Genomic DNA, 17,169 nt, shown 5'->3' on the forward strand with positions numbered 1-17,169 from the left:
ACGTCTTCGTTTATGTATGCTGCGCAATCGTATTGTACTATTCTGTTATTGTATTCAGCATTTGTTTTGATTTTCTTCACCTTTGTTTCCATTTCATTAATTTTGAACTAAGGGCTCCCTGCCCAAATAAAAGATGGCCGCTGCTCGAAAATGATGCACTCGTGCCCTTTGCCCTGCAGGTGGCCTCTGGCTGCGAGTGAGCGTTAATCCTACGGTGTCGGCAGAGTAAGAGCGGAGTATACTAGCGCCCGTTCATCTAAAAGACTTGGCTGGTCAATTTCCACCGGACCCGACAAAATACAAGCGATCTCCGTGCAGTGAGTGGGCGAGTCTAATAATAATAATAATAATAATAATGTTACATTATTCGGGGAATATATTTCCATGTACATTATGTTATAGAGACATTTAAGTACATAAAGGGCTTAAGCAGAGTACAAGGGAAATTTATATAAAAGGTAATTATTTAAAAATAAAGGATCACAGGCTTAGATCTGATATTGGCAAATTTTATTTTACTGAGAGGGTGCGAGATAAGTGGAATAGTCTCCCAGCAGAGGTGGCAGAGGCTAGTACTGTAAAGGTATTTTAACACTGTTGAGACAGGATTAAAGTCTAGCTAAAGTTTTGAGGTTTTATTTTAGGGTCTGTATTTCAGTTTAGTGGGGTATAACCAATGGATTTAGCAAATTCCTTCCTTACATAGTTAACTGGCATAAAGTAAGGGTGATGTAACGTTGTGTAATGTTATCCCTCGTACGTTCTGGCCTCCCCGCGCTGGTCAAGACAGAAGCTGCTGGTGAGGAGTATATGATAAATATATATATATATATATTAGTATTAGAGTGAGAGAGTATTTCTAAGTGTGTGTGTTAGCATGAATGTATATGTGTAAGAGTGTGTGCGTGTGAATGTCTGTGTTTGTGTAGATGTATGTATGTGTGTGTTAGCGTGAAAGTGTGTGCGCGTATAAATATGTGTGCCAGTGTATATATGAGTTACCGGTGGGGGCAGTTAGGGTCACTTGGCTTTACCTGCCCGCCCTCCTCCGGGCCAGATGGTGCCAGCCCCCCCCCCTGCATCTCATGCAGAAGGTTTGTCGGATCAATCTGGATAGATTACTTGGGTAGATCTTAATCTGGCTTTAAAGCGGTGGGGCCACATAGTCCTCTCTAGTCCGGCCCTGGCTCGCTTATATGCTTCTCTCCATAGGTGGGTTTTTAGTGAGCAGTTGGAGGTTTTCTCTGCAATCTGATTGGTTGCAGCACTGAGGGTCCCTTTTACATATGCTTCTAGAGACATCCACCTTTAAACGTATGACTGAAACCTTTACATATGGACTTGTCACAGTCCTGTTTACATGCATAAGGCTTCTTGAAGATGTCGGGTCTGGGAGCTTCTTGACCTCACAATGTCGCGATGATGCCGCTTTGGGTAGTTTTATACATTTCATCTCCAATTGTTTCCCTTTGTTGCAGAAATGAAGGTGCTCCTGGTGTTTGATTTCGACCACACTATTATTAATGATAACAGCGACACGTGGATTGTCCAATGTGCTCCTGAGAAGAAGCTTCCGTATGGTCTACAGAACTCCTACGAGAAAGGGAAATGGACGGAGTACATGGGCAGAATCTTCAGCTACCTCGGTGAACAAGGAATACGAGAGGATGACATGAAAAGAATCATGATCGCGATACCGTATACCCCGGGCATGACCGAGCTGCTTCAGTTTATCGGCCAAAACAAAGATCACTTTGATTGCATTATCATCTCTGATTCCAACACCATTTTTATTGATTGGATTCTGTCTCACGCAAACGTCCACAATGTGTTTGATAAGGTTTTCACCAATCCCGCAGCTTTCGATTCCCTCGGGAATCTCCATGTCCACAATTTTCATGTCCATCATTGTGCGAGTTGCCCCAAGAACCTGTGCAAGAGAAAAGTGTTAGAAGAGTTTGTGGCCAAGCAGTCCCTCGGCGGAGTTCAGTATTCTAAAATCGTATATATCGGCGATGGAGGAAACGACCTCTGTCCGGTAACGTTCCTTAAGAAGGGCGACATCGCGATGCCCCGGGAGGGTTACACGTTGGAGAAACGCATTTCCAAGGACCTAGATATAATAGATTCGTCTATCAGCGTTTGGTCAACCGGCAGCGAGATATTGTCTCGGTTGAAATCGCTCTTAGAAGAATAAAAAATAATAAATGAGATAATTGTTGTTTGGGTTGCAGTCGTATATTGTTTCTTCCACAATAAATCCTAATGTAATTTATTTAACGAGCGATAAAAAGGCTATTCAGTAGCGCAGTGTTGTTAGAGAATATTATCTTTGTTCAATCTTGATTTAATTTGCCTAAATTGTTCGATATATTCCAGGGTTAAAGCAACCATCCTTTTCTTCGCTATGTGTTAGGAGCCTCTTCTGCAAAACGGCTTGGCCGGCCCTGTATAATGCATAGTTAATGTAGGCACCATTCTTAGGTCGTCTGATTTAACTATACATTAAGCAGTGTCGGCTTAGACCGTTTGGCCAGAGAAGCTTCTGATATATTTTTATATATGTTTGTTATATTTCCAAAATAAATAAACCAGGACATTTTTAAACAAACATTCTATTTCTTTCAGGTCCTGAATTGTAATTCTGCTTGGAAATTTCAGTGTCCCTGGAAATGGACTAGTGAATTCAGTATATTTCAGCATCCCTTGGGGTCATGCTGGTCATCCGGCACATTGGGCAAATACCTTCTAGGCCACTGGCCAAGGGGGCCGCACAATCACCCGATTAATGTGCCTGGATATGCCCGTCCACGAGCTACATGAACATAGATACCTAGTATGTGGCTGCGCATATCCAGCCGCTAGCCGTTCTTACGTCATCAGGTAGCCGCTGGTCAAATACTGATCCCTTTGCAGGCCAATATGAAAAGCTTTGTTGGTCACAGACGAGAAGGGAATAAATATTTATTTATGGCGTGATTGAATCAAGTCTTCCCATGTCTGTGTATTTTTTAATCACCGTACAATAACACTGCCAATTAACTCTTTCATTGTATGCTGAAAGTCTAGTGCGTGCGCTTAAATGAAATCATACCTCTAGTGTTCAGTGCCATAAAATTGTGACTTTTACATAGCTCTGGCATCCGAGGGGTTAACAGTGAATAAGTGTATGGCTAAATGCATTGCTGGTACAAACGTATTGCTATCTGTCCATTGATAACAGAGTATTTACACGTTCTGCGATTATCCCGCGGTACGTCAAAGGCTGACGTTAACAAATGCTGCGACCGACGATATGTACTAATATTTGAATGATTCATTCTTTAATCCACTGCCGAAGCAGATCTATCCCGAACAACATGGCGTTTGTAATGTAACCGAATAACGATAATAAAAACGAGCTTTGTAAAAGAACTTCTCTTCAGTCTTGTGCTTTTAGGACATTGCGGCGATCGTACTAAAAGAAAACAAAAATAGACGTTTTTTTGCATTTTTCCTCGTAAAATGCCCCATATAGTAACGGGCAACCCAGTCTGTGATCAGAAATAAATGCGGCTACCTCCTCGGTCATTTGGCAAATGAAATCGGCAAAAGCAGGTGTTCTTTACAGTAAGAATAGTAGATTTAAAGATTACGTTTTCACTCTTACGGATTTTGTTGCCTGTTAAGCACATAATTAAAAGCGGAGATTTTTGTCTTCTTATTATTTGCGGGCAAAGTTGGAAAGTATTTCAAGGAACCGTCTGGAACTTAAGCCCAGACCCACTCCATCAGCACCTTCGGGGTTTGCATTATTGACCATGATGGCCCTTTAAATGTTTTTTGTTGTTTCTTTTTTTTAAGAATTCTGTTTTTAATCCAAAACCAACCAGATTATACGATAGGAAAGGCTTTATTTTCACGTAACGCTGTAGTGTTTGCTGACTTGCTTTAAAGTCTTAGTCTATTCTAGAGAAATGCTCTTGTTGCATCTAAGCAGATTACTTCGCAAGCAAATTACTTTTGACACGACCTTAAACATTTGGCCAAGCTTTCTATAATCCCTATGAACGTATCCTTGTAAACTATATTAAAGGGGGAGTTCCAAGAATAACAATATTTTTCTTTTCATACAATACATTTATTCAAAGGATATGACGAAGCTAGAATTGGCAGACTAAGACAAATCGATATATTAGGTAAAGAGGGTTCTGCTTAAAAGCTTATAAGAGTAAAAAAATATTTTTTTGGTTAAAAACTAAAATCTGTTATGTAATTAGACTATTAGATTATGAACCTGCATTATATTGTATGAAAATAGCATCTGCAAATATTGGTATGAATGTGAGCAGCTATTATTTGAAATTATCTATAATTCATTTCAATGAATTGCAGGATATTATAAAATTTCAAAATTAAAATCTTTTCTGTATATAGGCTATTACATTATGAACCTACATCATATTGCTTTAAAATAACACCCGCAAATATGACTAATAAAGTTATCAGTTATTGATATTTAATAATAAATAATACATTTTAATAAACATGCATATTATAAGATTTAAAAATACTGTTTTTGTATTTCCAAAATAAAATATATAATTAGACTATTGGATTAGGAACCTATATCATGTTGTTTAAAATGGCACCTGTAATTATTCATATTAAAGTGGCCAATCATTTCAAATTATTGATAATTAATTTCAATTAACTAATGTTTTATTATTAGTTGATTTAAAAAAAGCTTTATTTTTTTCTTTATAAAACCATCTATTATATAATAAAACTATTAGATTATGGGCCTGTATCATATTGTTTTAAAATAGCATCAATAAATATTGATATTTAAGTGATTGATAACTTCATTTAACTGATGTATAGTATTAAAAAATATATGTATTTATTTTTTCTTTCTAAATAACATCTAATTTATAATTAGGCTATTAGATTATGAAACTATATCATATTTTTTAAAATATTATCTTTAGATATTGATATTAAAGTAACCTATCATTTAAAGTGATTGATAATTTTAATTAACTGATGTATATTATTTAAAAAAAATATTTAAAAAAAATAATTTTTATTTATAAATAACATCTATTACGTAGTTAGACTATTAGATTATAATGCTTTAAAATAGCATCTTTAAATATTGATTTTAAAGTGACCAATTATTAAAAGTGATTGATAATTTTGTTATTTCAAAAAAACATTTTAATGTTTTTTTTTTTATATATGAAAAACATCTATTATGTAATATGACTAATAAATCATATTGTTTTAAAATAGCACCTGTAAATATTGATATTAAAGAGACCAGCCATTCATGGAAAGCACGTTTGTGACCTTTGCATTAAAGGAGATAGGGGACGAGGGGATGCAGGGAGGATGGGGAGCAGATGGGATACCGAAATAGGATGATCCATCCCCTCCCCAGGCATTTCCATTCCTAACATGGTCAACAAGGAGGTGCTGTATCCAATGGAATCATCTTAGGAAACATAAGCAGGAGCCTGGCTCTCTTATCCATCTGGATACATTAACACTTCATAGCCCTGGGAGGAGAGAGCTCAGTGTTTACCAGGTAAAGTCTTATCATAATTCACATAGCTGCAGATCCATTGTATTCATTCCATAGGGATGTTGGGTATCTAGGCTATGACTCTGAATGATTTATTAGAACAGGACATTATCATCTGTCTCATGCACCCAGATCAGCACTAATACCCCGCAGACAAAGGGAGAGCCCATCACAAGCAATGGAACGCACGAGCCATTCAATCCATGCTACCGCTAATTGAGTTTTATTATCTGCACATATACTGCTGCACTTGCAGAACACATTGCATGTACAGCCTGCTAACGGAAATAATGTATGATATAAACTCATTGATCATACACGTGAACAACTCACATAGATAGGGTGATTTAACTAATGTGCACGGGGCACTGAAGCAGTTAAATTGGTACACTAGCACATGCATGCTGAATGTTAAACCTTTGCCACAGCAAAGCAACAATGCACATCAGATCCAGCATACCCAGTGTGGCAGGGAGAGGGTTAACTGACACCAGCACAGCGTTCTTATTATTTCATTGTATAAAAGTGAATGGTGATAGTGACAGTGAAGGGTTGCTAATGTTTTGGCAGCCAGTTGGTTAAAGGATTTGCATGCCTTTGTCTTATGGATTGGCGTCTGCTCTGTGTGGCACCTGAAGCAGACGCAGCGCCCAGAAGCCCCGTGCCATGGTGGGAAGGGCAGATTATTCCGCAAACTGCTCCCCAGCCTGACTGCTCCCCATTAATCCCAGCAGCTGTTACAGAGAAGGTCTCGGAACGCATGGTAATGGATCTTATATTTAGAACAATTGTTCTATTTAAGTATCGGAAGCTTTCACTTATAGAAGAACATCTTATTCACAGCAGGCAGAGGCTTTTTATACTGCATGATTATTTCATTGTGAATATTATATAGAAACGTAGAATTTGACATCAGATAGGACCCATTCAACCCATCGTGTCTGCCCATTTTTCTGAATCAGTCCTTGGTCTCGTCTAAGATTCAGGATAGCCTTAATGTCTATCCCATGCATACTCCCTTACTGTATTTGCCCGCACCACTTCTGATGGGAGGCAGTTCCATTTATCTACCACCCTCTGAGTAAAGTAAAACTTCCTTACGTTACATCTAAATTACTTTTTAATCTGCAGAGGAGAATACAAGATTCAGGGAGATGATCTGAGAAATATACAGGTAGACAGTACTATGTTCTGTGTTCTCTGCTTAGAGTTTGATTCATTTGGAACAGAATCCAATCTTTGCGTTGTCAGAGATTATCTGTTTGAAACTTTGAAAATGTAAATGTTCTTGCAAGTATGGCATGGGACTAAACCTAAATAAAAGGTTGTTAGTATGTATGGATAATATACTGTGGAATGCCATGGAATTATTGTAATTATTTCCAGGGCCAGACTGACGACGATGAGGCAGCTCTGTGGCTTTAAGGCTGGTGGCCACCAATGACAGATAAACGCTGCCGACGGCTGGATATATCAGAGGCTTCACGCTACATTTATGTGCTCATGCAGCGCATGGCCGGGCATATCCAACCGATGGCCGCACACTTTAGCACCCGATGTGCTGCTTCTGGGGGGGGTGGTTGAGCAATGTCAGCCAGTAGCCCACCTGCATTGGCCCAATGTGCTAGTCTAGCCCTGGTTGTGTCTGGAGGTGAAAAATATTTGGTTTTGTAAATATCTGTTTAATTTTATAGCAATGACACTAAAAGACCAAGAGGATTACTGCTTCACCTATAAAGATCCAACTCACCATGTGGATTTCCTGGAGTCATTCAGAACTTTTTACAAAGAGGGTCTGTTCACAGATGTCACTTTGGTGAGTTCCTCTGGGAAAGTTTTTCAGTGTCACAAAGTGGCTCTTGCTGCCTGCAGCCGATATTTCAAAGTAATGTTCACAGCGGACATGAAGGAGAAATCTAAAAGCCATATCAAGCTGGCCGATGTTGATCACACTATCCTTGAGGCGCTACTGAACTATACCTACACTGCTCAGATAAGGATCACTGCAAGGGATGTGCAGTGCCTTCTCCAGGCTGCCGATCAGCTCCAGTTTGCTTCAATCAAAGAGGCATGCGAACAGTTCTTGGTGAGACATCTCGATATCACTAACTGTCTGGGGATGCATTCATTTGCAGAATTCCATGTTTGCCCAGACTTAGAAAAGGAGTCTAGGAGGACAATCGTTTCTAGGTTTGAGGAAGTGAGCTCACAAGATGAGTTCGTTGAAATCAGCCTCGAGAAATTAATGTTTATCTTCTCCCAAGAGAACCTCTGTGTTTGGAAAGAGGAGTCACTTGTGAAGTCACTGGCTAAATGGATTGGCCACGATCCCAGAAAACGCATCGAGTACATCCATGACTTAGTGAAATGCATCAAAATTGATGTGGATGAGAATTATTTGAGGTCATCTTTGGAGCTTCACAAGAAGCACCTGCTGAATGAAAACAAAATACAATCCTTGCTGTACTACTCTTTAAAAAGCCCAAATCATAAGGTTTCCAAAAAATCAACCGCAAACATGTTTGTGATTGGAGGCTATTATTGGCATCCACTATCGGAAGTGCATGTGTGGGACCCGGTCCACAACAACTGGATTCAGGGAGCAGATATGCCCGATCATACCAGAGAGAGCTACAGTGCTACAAGCCTAGGGCCGTGTGTTTATATTACAGGAGGATACAGGACCGATAACATTGAAGCACTGAACACGGTATGGATATACAATGTCGAAACAGATGAGTGGGCAGAAGGTTGCCCCATGCTTCATGCAAGGTATTACCACTGTTCGGTTACACTGGGCGGCTGTGTGTACGCCTTAGGAGGGTATAGAAAAGGGGCTCCTGCCCAGGAAGCGGAGGTTTATGATCCACTAAAGAAGAATTGGTTTCCCATTGCAAATATGATCAAAGGTATGCAACTTTATCCATTTGTATCACATCTGACTTTTATGATTTAAGATTTTTCCAGAAAAAAGAAACAGATAACTGGCATTAAGTGTCTGGTAGTGTGCGTGTGTATGTATGTGTCATTGTATGTGTATGTTGTAAAGGTGTGTGTATGTGTAGTGGATATGTTTATGTGTATGGATGTTTATAAGGTCTAGAGATGTTCCTGACATCATCATACCCCCAACATCCTAATTCATTCCAATACCCAACCACAATCATTCTCCCCCAACCACCATATTCATAGCCCCATCATCATATTTCTCTCCACCATCCATCCCCTACCATTATCACCCCACATTGCAACACAACAATCATCTCTATAACCATATTTTATTTCCCCCGTCATCATAATAACATTCCCTGAGCATATCTACTTCATATTCATACAATATTCAAATATAATTTTCATTAATTCAGATAATTTAACACAACGTGGCCCTGTTGCATTCCTCCCTCCCCGTGCTGGTCCTAAATGATTCACAAAGGGCCGGACCTGTCCAGGTCAGATCAGCCCTTTGTGAACATCTTATGGATATAACTCTGACTGGCATACACGCAGTGGAAGTAATTATACGTGCCGGGATACAGGCCACATGTGAAATTACACCCCGCTAGAGGAGGTGGGCTACCGGGAAACCTCCCAGTATCTTGTCAGCCTGGCTTTCCTTACCTAAAACTCCAGACAATTTAATTCAAGCTATGCTAAAACTGGACAAGACTCCAATTCTCCAAACTCACTAATTTGAATGTATGTTCTGTTTGTCACTTCCATTGAGCTGAACATTATAGATGGTAGTGTCCACCAACTGGAAATGACTCCATTATGCCACTTGGGGATAAATGTTAACTTTGGACAAAGGGATTAAAGACAAAGTTTGGCCTCACAATCCTTACAATAAGACACTTCATCATGTCTCCAGCATAACCATAGGACTATTCCAGCGCAGTCTTTATGTTTGTAGATGGGACCACGCAGAGTTCAGGGGCTTTTGCCACCCGTGTGCTATGGCTGATATCCCTACTTGAATGCAAATAATGACAAGTCAAGGTTTACATGAGAACAGGTATCAGAGCCATTTGGTGAGACAGTACATAGAATCTTCACGATGGGCTATTACAGGGTTAATGTTTCAAGACTGTCAGGGTCAGCTCATTTACAAAGTTCTCAGGCATGCGAATTAGGGGAAAGTACAGATCAACACCTAGTCTTTATATTGCCTACAGATGCAAATTGTTATCAAAACCAACTCAACTGAGAAAAGACAACGATAAATAGCTTGCCATTTGGAAAGCTTAAACGTGTCTCAAATTTGCCTCATTCTTACACTATTTATTTCTTAAGTTATCTATTGTGTTATATAGCACCACCATATTCTGCAGTGCTGTACAACGGGTAGACAGGACATATCAAGTAGTTTATAACATAATTACAGAGGTAAGGAGGTCCTGCTCAAACAAGCTTACAATCTAGATGTGGTGGAGTATATTATAAAAGAGGTAAAAGTGTAGGAAAGGTCCAGCCACACTAATATAAGTATTTTCCAAGGGCAGGTGAGGGACTAGGAAGGTGAGCTAAAGCAAGATGGGCAGTACTGTAAGTTTGTAGGGGTCCTTAAAGAAGTGGGTCTTGAGGGATTTTTGAAGTTTCAAAGGCAGAGGGAAAAACAGATAAGCCGGGGAAGGATATCCCAGAGGATAGGGGCAGCCGTGAGAAGTCTTGCGAGCGCGCATGAGAGCTAGAAGTCAGAGGAGAGATCAGAATCTTAGCATAGAAATCTCTTATTGCATCTCTGATGCAAAGAAGACTTGGCAGGTGTTTTCAATCACATTACAGTGATTTTCATGACCCCAGGAAGCAATCGCTATTGGAAATTTAAATGTTACTGCAAAAATAATAAACAATAAAAAACAGAGATTTAAACTCCTTAATGGACCAGCAAAAATCAGCGGTCAGGTTAGTCTCATATTGTTGACTCTATTGGCTTTTCTGAAGAGTAAAAGGAAAGTCCAGACTTGGACACTCTTGCTCAGTACTTCTAGGTAGATAATTCCGGCCTACTGGGACAGACCCAATAATTGTCCAGGAATATGGACTTGTTCGTCTTCTGTATGCAAATTTCTCATTTACGTTCTCGTAGGTTGTCCATCCCTGGTCCTAGGTGACCCCGAGTTGTTCTCTAACTGTCTGGCATTTTATGAAATGAATCTGCTTTCAACAAGGCAGGAAAAATATGTTGCCAAAACAGAACTGCCGATAAACAGGTGTTTTAAACAAAGTAGTCTCTCTTGTTAAAATATGTACTTTATTTATCATTAAATAATAATACTTCACATACAAGCAAGTATTTTCTCTATTAACTCCTTGAGTTCCAGAGTACTTTACCAATTTCCCCTGTGATAGGTCACTCTTTTTTCCCCTGAAATGAAGGCTTTCTGTTAAATGCACCGCTTAAATCAGGGGTTAATCCTACAGACAATATAATACCGCATGCGACTGATCATTTCAGGCCTGTTACCTGTTGTTTCGCAAAATGAGAACTCTCCTCATTCATAGAGTGAAAGATCACGTTAATGTTTGAACGTGTCATTTGAAAAATATTAACCATAGGCCAAACAAAAGACAGTAAAATCTTTTTTTTTGGTTCAAAAGACAAAGCCTCAAAGAAAACAATTCACAGTAAAGATGTTTGGATTTTATCTGCCAAATGAACATTTTATAAACCGGCAGTTTATTTTTTTACAGACACTAGTGCTATTGTATCTTTGGAATGACACATGCAGAGGTGGAAATCGGTATTTTGGCACCTAGACAAATTACTATATATGGCCTCTTAGAAACTTTCAGGTTATAGTTACACAAAAGTATTGTTTTTTGTGGATTCTAAAAAGGGTGTATCAGATGAGCTTATAGTGCATTTGTCTTTGAAGATGTCACTTTATAGGGGGTTATATTTGACCTATACTTTGAGCTAGCCAAAATCGGCTAGTAAATATATCAGTGAACATTTTAACTTTCCCCCCATAATCTGCACGCATATTGAACAGCAGTTGAAACCGGCGCCTACACACACATATATATATATATCTGCTAACAACTTCCCTAGCCGTGTTCTGTTGCCATGTTTCATTTTGCCATTACTTTTAGCTTTAAAAGCTGTTTAGGCAGTTAATGAGTTCTTCCATTTTAACACAATGTGATGACATACTGCGTTACTCACTTGGTTACCCAAGTCTGTCTTATTATAGTGATTAGGTATTATAGACTTAGTGAATTTATCTTCAACAAATCCTGTCCTTGGATTATTCATTGTTTATTTATGGTCATTTAAGGACATTAAAGAATTTAAGGAAAAGAAACATTACTATAAAACATTAATGATAGTCTCATATAGATGATTAATTACACGTAATTATATTTCTTTTGTTTGAGTGCTACTACTGCCGGGTAAAGAGTAGAACTCCCTGCTTGGCAGAAGCAATACATTACCGTTTCCTATTTGTTGACCTCAAATAATTATGCAATAAAAATACAAAAAGGGTAAAACCATTACCATTTTGCAGTAAACTCCATTTTAATTTGACTTTTCAACGAGACAGTATTACCTAAAAATGACAATCCACCTGTGTTTTTCCAGATCTATAGGGTTGTTTGGTTTCGTTAGGCAGGAGCTGGTAAATCTTGCTTAGGCATGAATGACCGTACAGTTTGCAGATACAAGACCATGTAGAAGCAAATATTTAAAAATGGAGCTTGTAGGACAGATGAACATTTCTGCTAATTTTGAAGCAATTGTAGCCACATGGTTTATCTAAGCTTGCTATATATTTGAGAAAATATAAAAAATTCTGATAAAATTTAGTTGTATCATTTCCAAAAATATTTTTTTTTTAGATGCGGTAAAAATAGAATCGATGTGGTAGAACATTAGAATACTCAACGTAGTTATTTAAATTCTTGGACTGTCATTCTTCACGCATTTGCATTGATTATAGCGTTGCATTGTGATTGCATGAAATAAAGGTCATGCTTTCCATATTTTATGTGCTCTTTTATTTCCCGTAACAGGTGTTGGAAACGCGACTGCTTGCGTTCTGCATGATGTCATTTACGTAAGCGGAGGTCACTACGGCTACAGAGGAAGTTGTACATATGATAAAATCCAGACGTTTCATTCAGATATAAATGAATGGAGCATTTTAGCAGTTTGTCCACATCCAGGTAATTGTATTATTTCATGCAATAAATTCACTCGTAATATTAGAGGTGTACCCCATTACATTACATTATATTTATTTATAAAGCGCTGGCCGATTAGTACTCCCGAGAAGTTCAGATGTGGAAAAGCTGACAACTGTGTTATATTGCTGAAAAAATTGTATTTCAGAAGAAATAGACAATTTGTCAAAACAATGTAGTAAAATATATCTAACTGACGCATTTGAAATTAAAGCTGGGTCTTACGGCATTAGATGGCTTGAAATTATGTTTTTAATGCTGATTTTAGAAAGGTGTTAAATTCAACAAAATAGGTGGAACAGCACATTTAATGGGAAAATTATACATGCCTTCTTTTATAGTAACTGTAATATGTAGACCATTTCATTAGATCATCTTATATTGTTATTGTTTGCGTCAATAACAATGTAATTTCTGTTTTTGCCCCCAAAGAATATGGCTTATGTTCGGTTGCACTACAAAACAAACTTTACCTTGTTGGAGGACAGACCACTACTACTGACTGCTATGATCTGGAAACCAATGAATGGACAGAGATGTCTCCAACAATGGAACGCAGGATGGAATGCGGCGCCGTCATCATGAATGGATGTATCTATGTCACGGGAGGCTACTCGTACTCGAAAGGCACCTACCTGCAGAGTATAGAGACGTATAATCCGGATTCTGACAATTGGGAGTTAGTAGGGAATCTTCCCAGCCCTATGCGCTCACACGGCTGTGTTTGCATCTACAGTGTATAGCTGAAAATATCCATGAACGCAAACAGACAAAAAGAGATGTGTACAAAATGATTATTCAATGAGCTGTCATTCAAATATATGAAACCTCTCAAATATTGCTTACAATGGGGAGGGGGGTATGTTTAAAGAGCAATCCTAGCACAAAATGGTAAAAATGGTTGAATCAGCAGGAACATTCCATTGGTTGCTACAAGATTGGTCGACTTTTACTTTTTTGCACCATCTTTGCTATATATGCTCATTTGCTTCTTATGCCTTGAAGAAAAAGGGTTCTATTCCTTACACTCCTTGCTTGGTTAATTTACCAAATTGTGAACTTGTGTGGTCTCACTAGTTGACTTCTTACGCTCTCCAATGGGGCCAACGGGCTTCCTGCCAGGCGTAGTTGACCTAGACAAGAATACGTCACGGCTCCAGGGGTTGGGATAGACACAACATTTACATCAGACTCCAGGCCTTGTGGGCTACAATTGTGTCAGGATTTTTAACTACTACTGTAAGTGCTGTCAGCTAAATGAATTAATAAAACTTGGAGCGTCACCAAGTGTTATCATTGTATTATAGCTTTCATGTACAATATGGGGTAGAATTTAGGATATGTAAAATGAGCTTACTTGTACATAGTATGGCAAAAGTGGAGTTATCACACAAAGTATTGAGTTTTAAATACTGTGCTATGTGTAGACGCATTCTAGTATAGATCTAGTCTATGATGTAAAAATTAAACAATTTTAATGTATTATTAGGGCTCTCTTTTCTTCTTCTTGTCTTTATTTCTATTAGTATTAGCTAATATATTATATATTTATATTACATGACTGTCTTTTTTGCCTTTTAGATTTTACTTTAAAGCTCCTAGTGTTTTATATCTACTACTTAGGACAAAATGAATCATAAACAAAAGTTTTATAATAATATTGTATACAAACTGAATGTACATTTGTTTTCTATGTTTGTCTTATTTTGGAAACTGGGTCTTTTTTGACATTATAGCGTGCACCCTGGTATAAAGTTTAATACTTTTTTTTGGAGTTATATGTAAATATTGAAAAACTTTTGTATATGGTGGTTTGACAATACATTATTTATATGATTGTATCTCTGACTTTCCTTTTCGCCTCTTAGATTTCACTTCAAACCTCCTAGTGTTTAATATCACATTCTCAGGTACTGGTAAGGACAAAATTAATCATAAATAAAAGTTTTATAGTAAATATTGTATATAAACTGAATGTACATTTGTTTTCTATGTTTGCCTTATTTTGGGAATTGAGTCTTTTTTGACATTATAGCGTATACCTAGCATCCTTATATAAAGTTGAATACATTCTAAATAATTTCAGTTTTAGGAGTTATATGTAAATATTGAAAGCGTTTTGTATATTGTGGTTTGTTATTCCATATGTAATTACAATAAAAAAGGAAACAATGGTGCTTGTTTTAACTTATATCTCTTTTTCGTGAAAACTTAGCATTTTTAAGCTGCCATAATGGGCCCATTTTCAGGAAGTGAGGCTGAAACACTAAACATGATATTTAGCTACAACCATTACACGCATCATGACAGCTCCGTGGGAGTGGGTGCAATTAGAGTATATCTCCTAACAGTCATGATTTTGGGCACTGACCCGCGGCCCAGGGTAGTTGCCCCACTGTTCCGGGTTTGCAGAATGGAGATCATGGAATAGTTGAGGAAATCCTCTGATCTCCCGTGACTGGCCCAGTGAACTGTACAATCGCTGCTGGTCTGGACTGGTCTTTCCTATTTTATACTTCATGTGAAGATCATGCACATTTGTCAATGCTTACGCCAGAAAAATGTCAAGATTTCTACCAAAGAATCAGGAGACCTGAAGACAAGCTTATTCTAAACCAGAAGAAACCACATTGCAGAGAGATTGTGACCCCAGAACAGTGTACTTAGACAGGGATCACATTTCCTCTGTCTTGATTATGGTGGGACACACAGCTATGGCCCAATACCTTGAGAGAAACTTGAACGAGGACAACCGCAAGAAGTACAAGGATGGTTATCGTGAATCTGCGAAACACTTAAACATAATAATGATATAGAAGGACTTGTACACATGGAGGAAAACTTCAAAAAAGACTGGGAAATAATTGTTGAAAGACAGCAGCTTCCTACTTATAACACATTATCACATTTCATCTGCCTTGACTATGGTGGGATGCTCAGATATGGCCAGAGAACTTGAGAGGAACTTGAATGAGGACAAGCTTCTGGAGCTCAGGAAGTACGTGGATAGTTATCATGAATTTGCGAAAAACTTAAAGTCACCTCTTTCACGAATTGAGAAAGACTTGACTAGCTTCGATGAAGAAGACTGGGAACTAATTGTTGAAAGAAAGCAGCTTCCTCCCTATACTGGAAGCCCAACAGCTTGGGTCTTGCCTCAATACAATTTAATGTATTATTAGGGCTCTCTTTTCTTCTTCTTGTCTTTATTTCTATTAGTATTAGCTAATATATTATATATTTATATTATATGACTGTCCTTTTAGTATTTTAGATTTTACTTTAAAGCTCCTAGTGTTTTATATCTACTACTTAGGACAAAATGAATCATAAAGAAAAGTTTTATAATAATATTGTATTCAAACTGAATGTACATTTGTTTTCTATGTTTGCCTTATTTTGGGAATTGAGTCTTTTTTGACATTATAGCGTATACCTAGCATCCTTATATAAAGTTGAATACATTGTAAATAATTTCAGTTTTTGGAGTTATATGTAAATATTGAAAGTGTTTTGTATATTGTGGTTTGTTATTCCATATGTATTTACAATAAAAAAGGAAAAAATGGTGCTTGTTTTAACTTATATCACTTTTTAGTGAAAACCTAAGCATTTTTAAGCTGCCATAATGGGCCCATTTTCAGGAAGTGAGGCTGAAACACTAAACATGATATTTAGTTACAACCATTACACGCATCATGACAGCTCCGTGGGAGAGGATATCTCCTAACAGTCATGATTTTGGGCACTGACTCGCTGCCCAGGGTAGTTGCCCCACTGTTCCGGGTTTGCAGAATGGAGATCATGGGATAGTTGAGGAAATCCTCTGATCTCCCGTGACTGGCCCAGTGAACTGTATAATCGCTGCTGGTCTGGACTGGTGAAGTAGGAAGAGTATGTTATAAGGTGAGCATAGGAGGGCCTAGACAATTTACCAAGAAGGAAAAAAACCCAAAAAATGTCTTCTTAGATTTAAAATGCTACTGTAGGCATACATATCTTATATATTGGGAGGTATTTCTTTCCTCTGCAAACTTTGGCCAGTATTGGTGGTGACTGGCGGGTGACGCTCTGTGGTCAGACTCGACAGGGCAGACTGGAAGCCAGCGGGCAAGGCACTGGTTGGAAGCCCTTAGAAAGCGCACTTGACAGGAAGCACTGGGATAGGGCACAGGCTGGAAGCTCAAGGGGGCCGATGACAAAGCCGCAACATTCAACACAATGCAAAGGCCCCGTTTGCAGAGAGCAGCAGTTACTTATAGGGCACGGCTGCACAGGATAAGGTGGTAAACGAGGCCCAGCTGACACCATCAGATTGGAGCAAGAGTTCCAAACCCAGGTAAAGTGGCCACCAGAAGCTGAAAGTATGTATTTCTCACTTTCCACTTGGCCTAGCTAACATTTTTGGCTGAAATTTA

The 17,169-nt window shown here is 38.3% G+C and overlaps 2 protein-coding genes and 1 long non-coding RNA gene across 4 annotated transcripts; 2 read left to right on the forward strand and 1 right to left on the reverse strand.

The window, feature by feature from the left end:
- The first annotated feature begins 184 nt into the window (after positions 1–184).
- On the forward strand, positions 185–2,284 carry PHOSPHO2 (phosphatase, orphan 2). Its single transcript, XM_053471787.1, has 2 exons — positions 185–317; positions 1,479–2,284. Exon 2 carries the CDS (start codon positions 1,481–1,483, stop codon positions 2,195–2,197), a length of 717 nt encoding a protein of 238 aa, XP_053327762.1. The 5' UTR covers positions 185–317; positions 1,479–1,480; the 3' UTR covers positions 2,198–2,284.
- LOC128502083 (uncharacterized) lies at positions 1,764–11,003 on the reverse strand. The gene is made up of 2 exons (XR_008355086.1): positions 10,898–11,003; positions 1,764–1,930 (listed from the first exon to the last, which is right to left on the reverse strand). It is a non-coding gene; the product is annotated as an uncharacterized LOC128502083 (long non-coding RNA).
- On the forward strand, positions 5,497–14,928 carry KLHL23 (kelch like family member 23). 2 transcript variants are annotated; one of them, XM_053471785.1, is made up of 4 exons: positions 5,497–5,569; positions 7,261–8,475; positions 12,581–12,733; positions 13,184–14,928. In XM_053471785.1, the coding sequence occupies exons 2-4, from the start codon at positions 7,263–7,265 to the stop codon at positions 13,492–13,494; spliced, it is 1,677 nt and encodes a 558-aa protein (XP_053327760.1). In that variant the 5' UTR covers positions 5,497–5,569; positions 7,261–7,262; the 3' UTR covers positions 13,495–14,928. The 2 variants fall into 2 exon arrangements, with proteins under 2 accessions (XP_053327760.1, XP_053327759.1); XM_053471784.1 differs by lacking the exon at positions 5,497–5,569 and adding an exon at positions 6,198–6,329.
- Positions 14,929–17,169: the final 2,241 nt, after the last annotated feature.

The sequence above is a fragment of the Spea bombifrons genome, chromosome 7, assembly GCF_027358695.1.
Source record: "Spea bombifrons isolate aSpeBom1 chromosome 7, aSpeBom1.2.pri, whole genome shotgun sequence".
Taxonomy (NCBI): domain Eukaryota; kingdom Metazoa; phylum Chordata; class Amphibia; order Anura; family Pelobatidae; genus Spea; species Spea bombifrons.

Coding starts and splice junctions, on each gene's coding strand:
- PHOSPHO2 (XM_053471787.1), top strand. CDS start 1,481: ATGAAGGTGCTCCTGGTGTTTGATTTCGACCACACTATTATTAATGAT.
- KLHL23 (XM_053471785.1), top strand. CDS start 7,263: ATGACACTAAAAGACCAAGAGGATTACTGCTTCACCTATAAAGATCCA. Junction 8,476..12,580: donor CATTGCAAATATGATCAAAG/GTATGCAACTTT, acceptor TTCCCGTAACAG/GTGTTGGAAACGCGACTGCT. Junction 12,734..13,183: donor AGCAGTTTGTCCACATCCAG/GTAATTGTATTA, acceptor TTGCCCCCAAAG/AATATGGCTTATGTTCGGTT.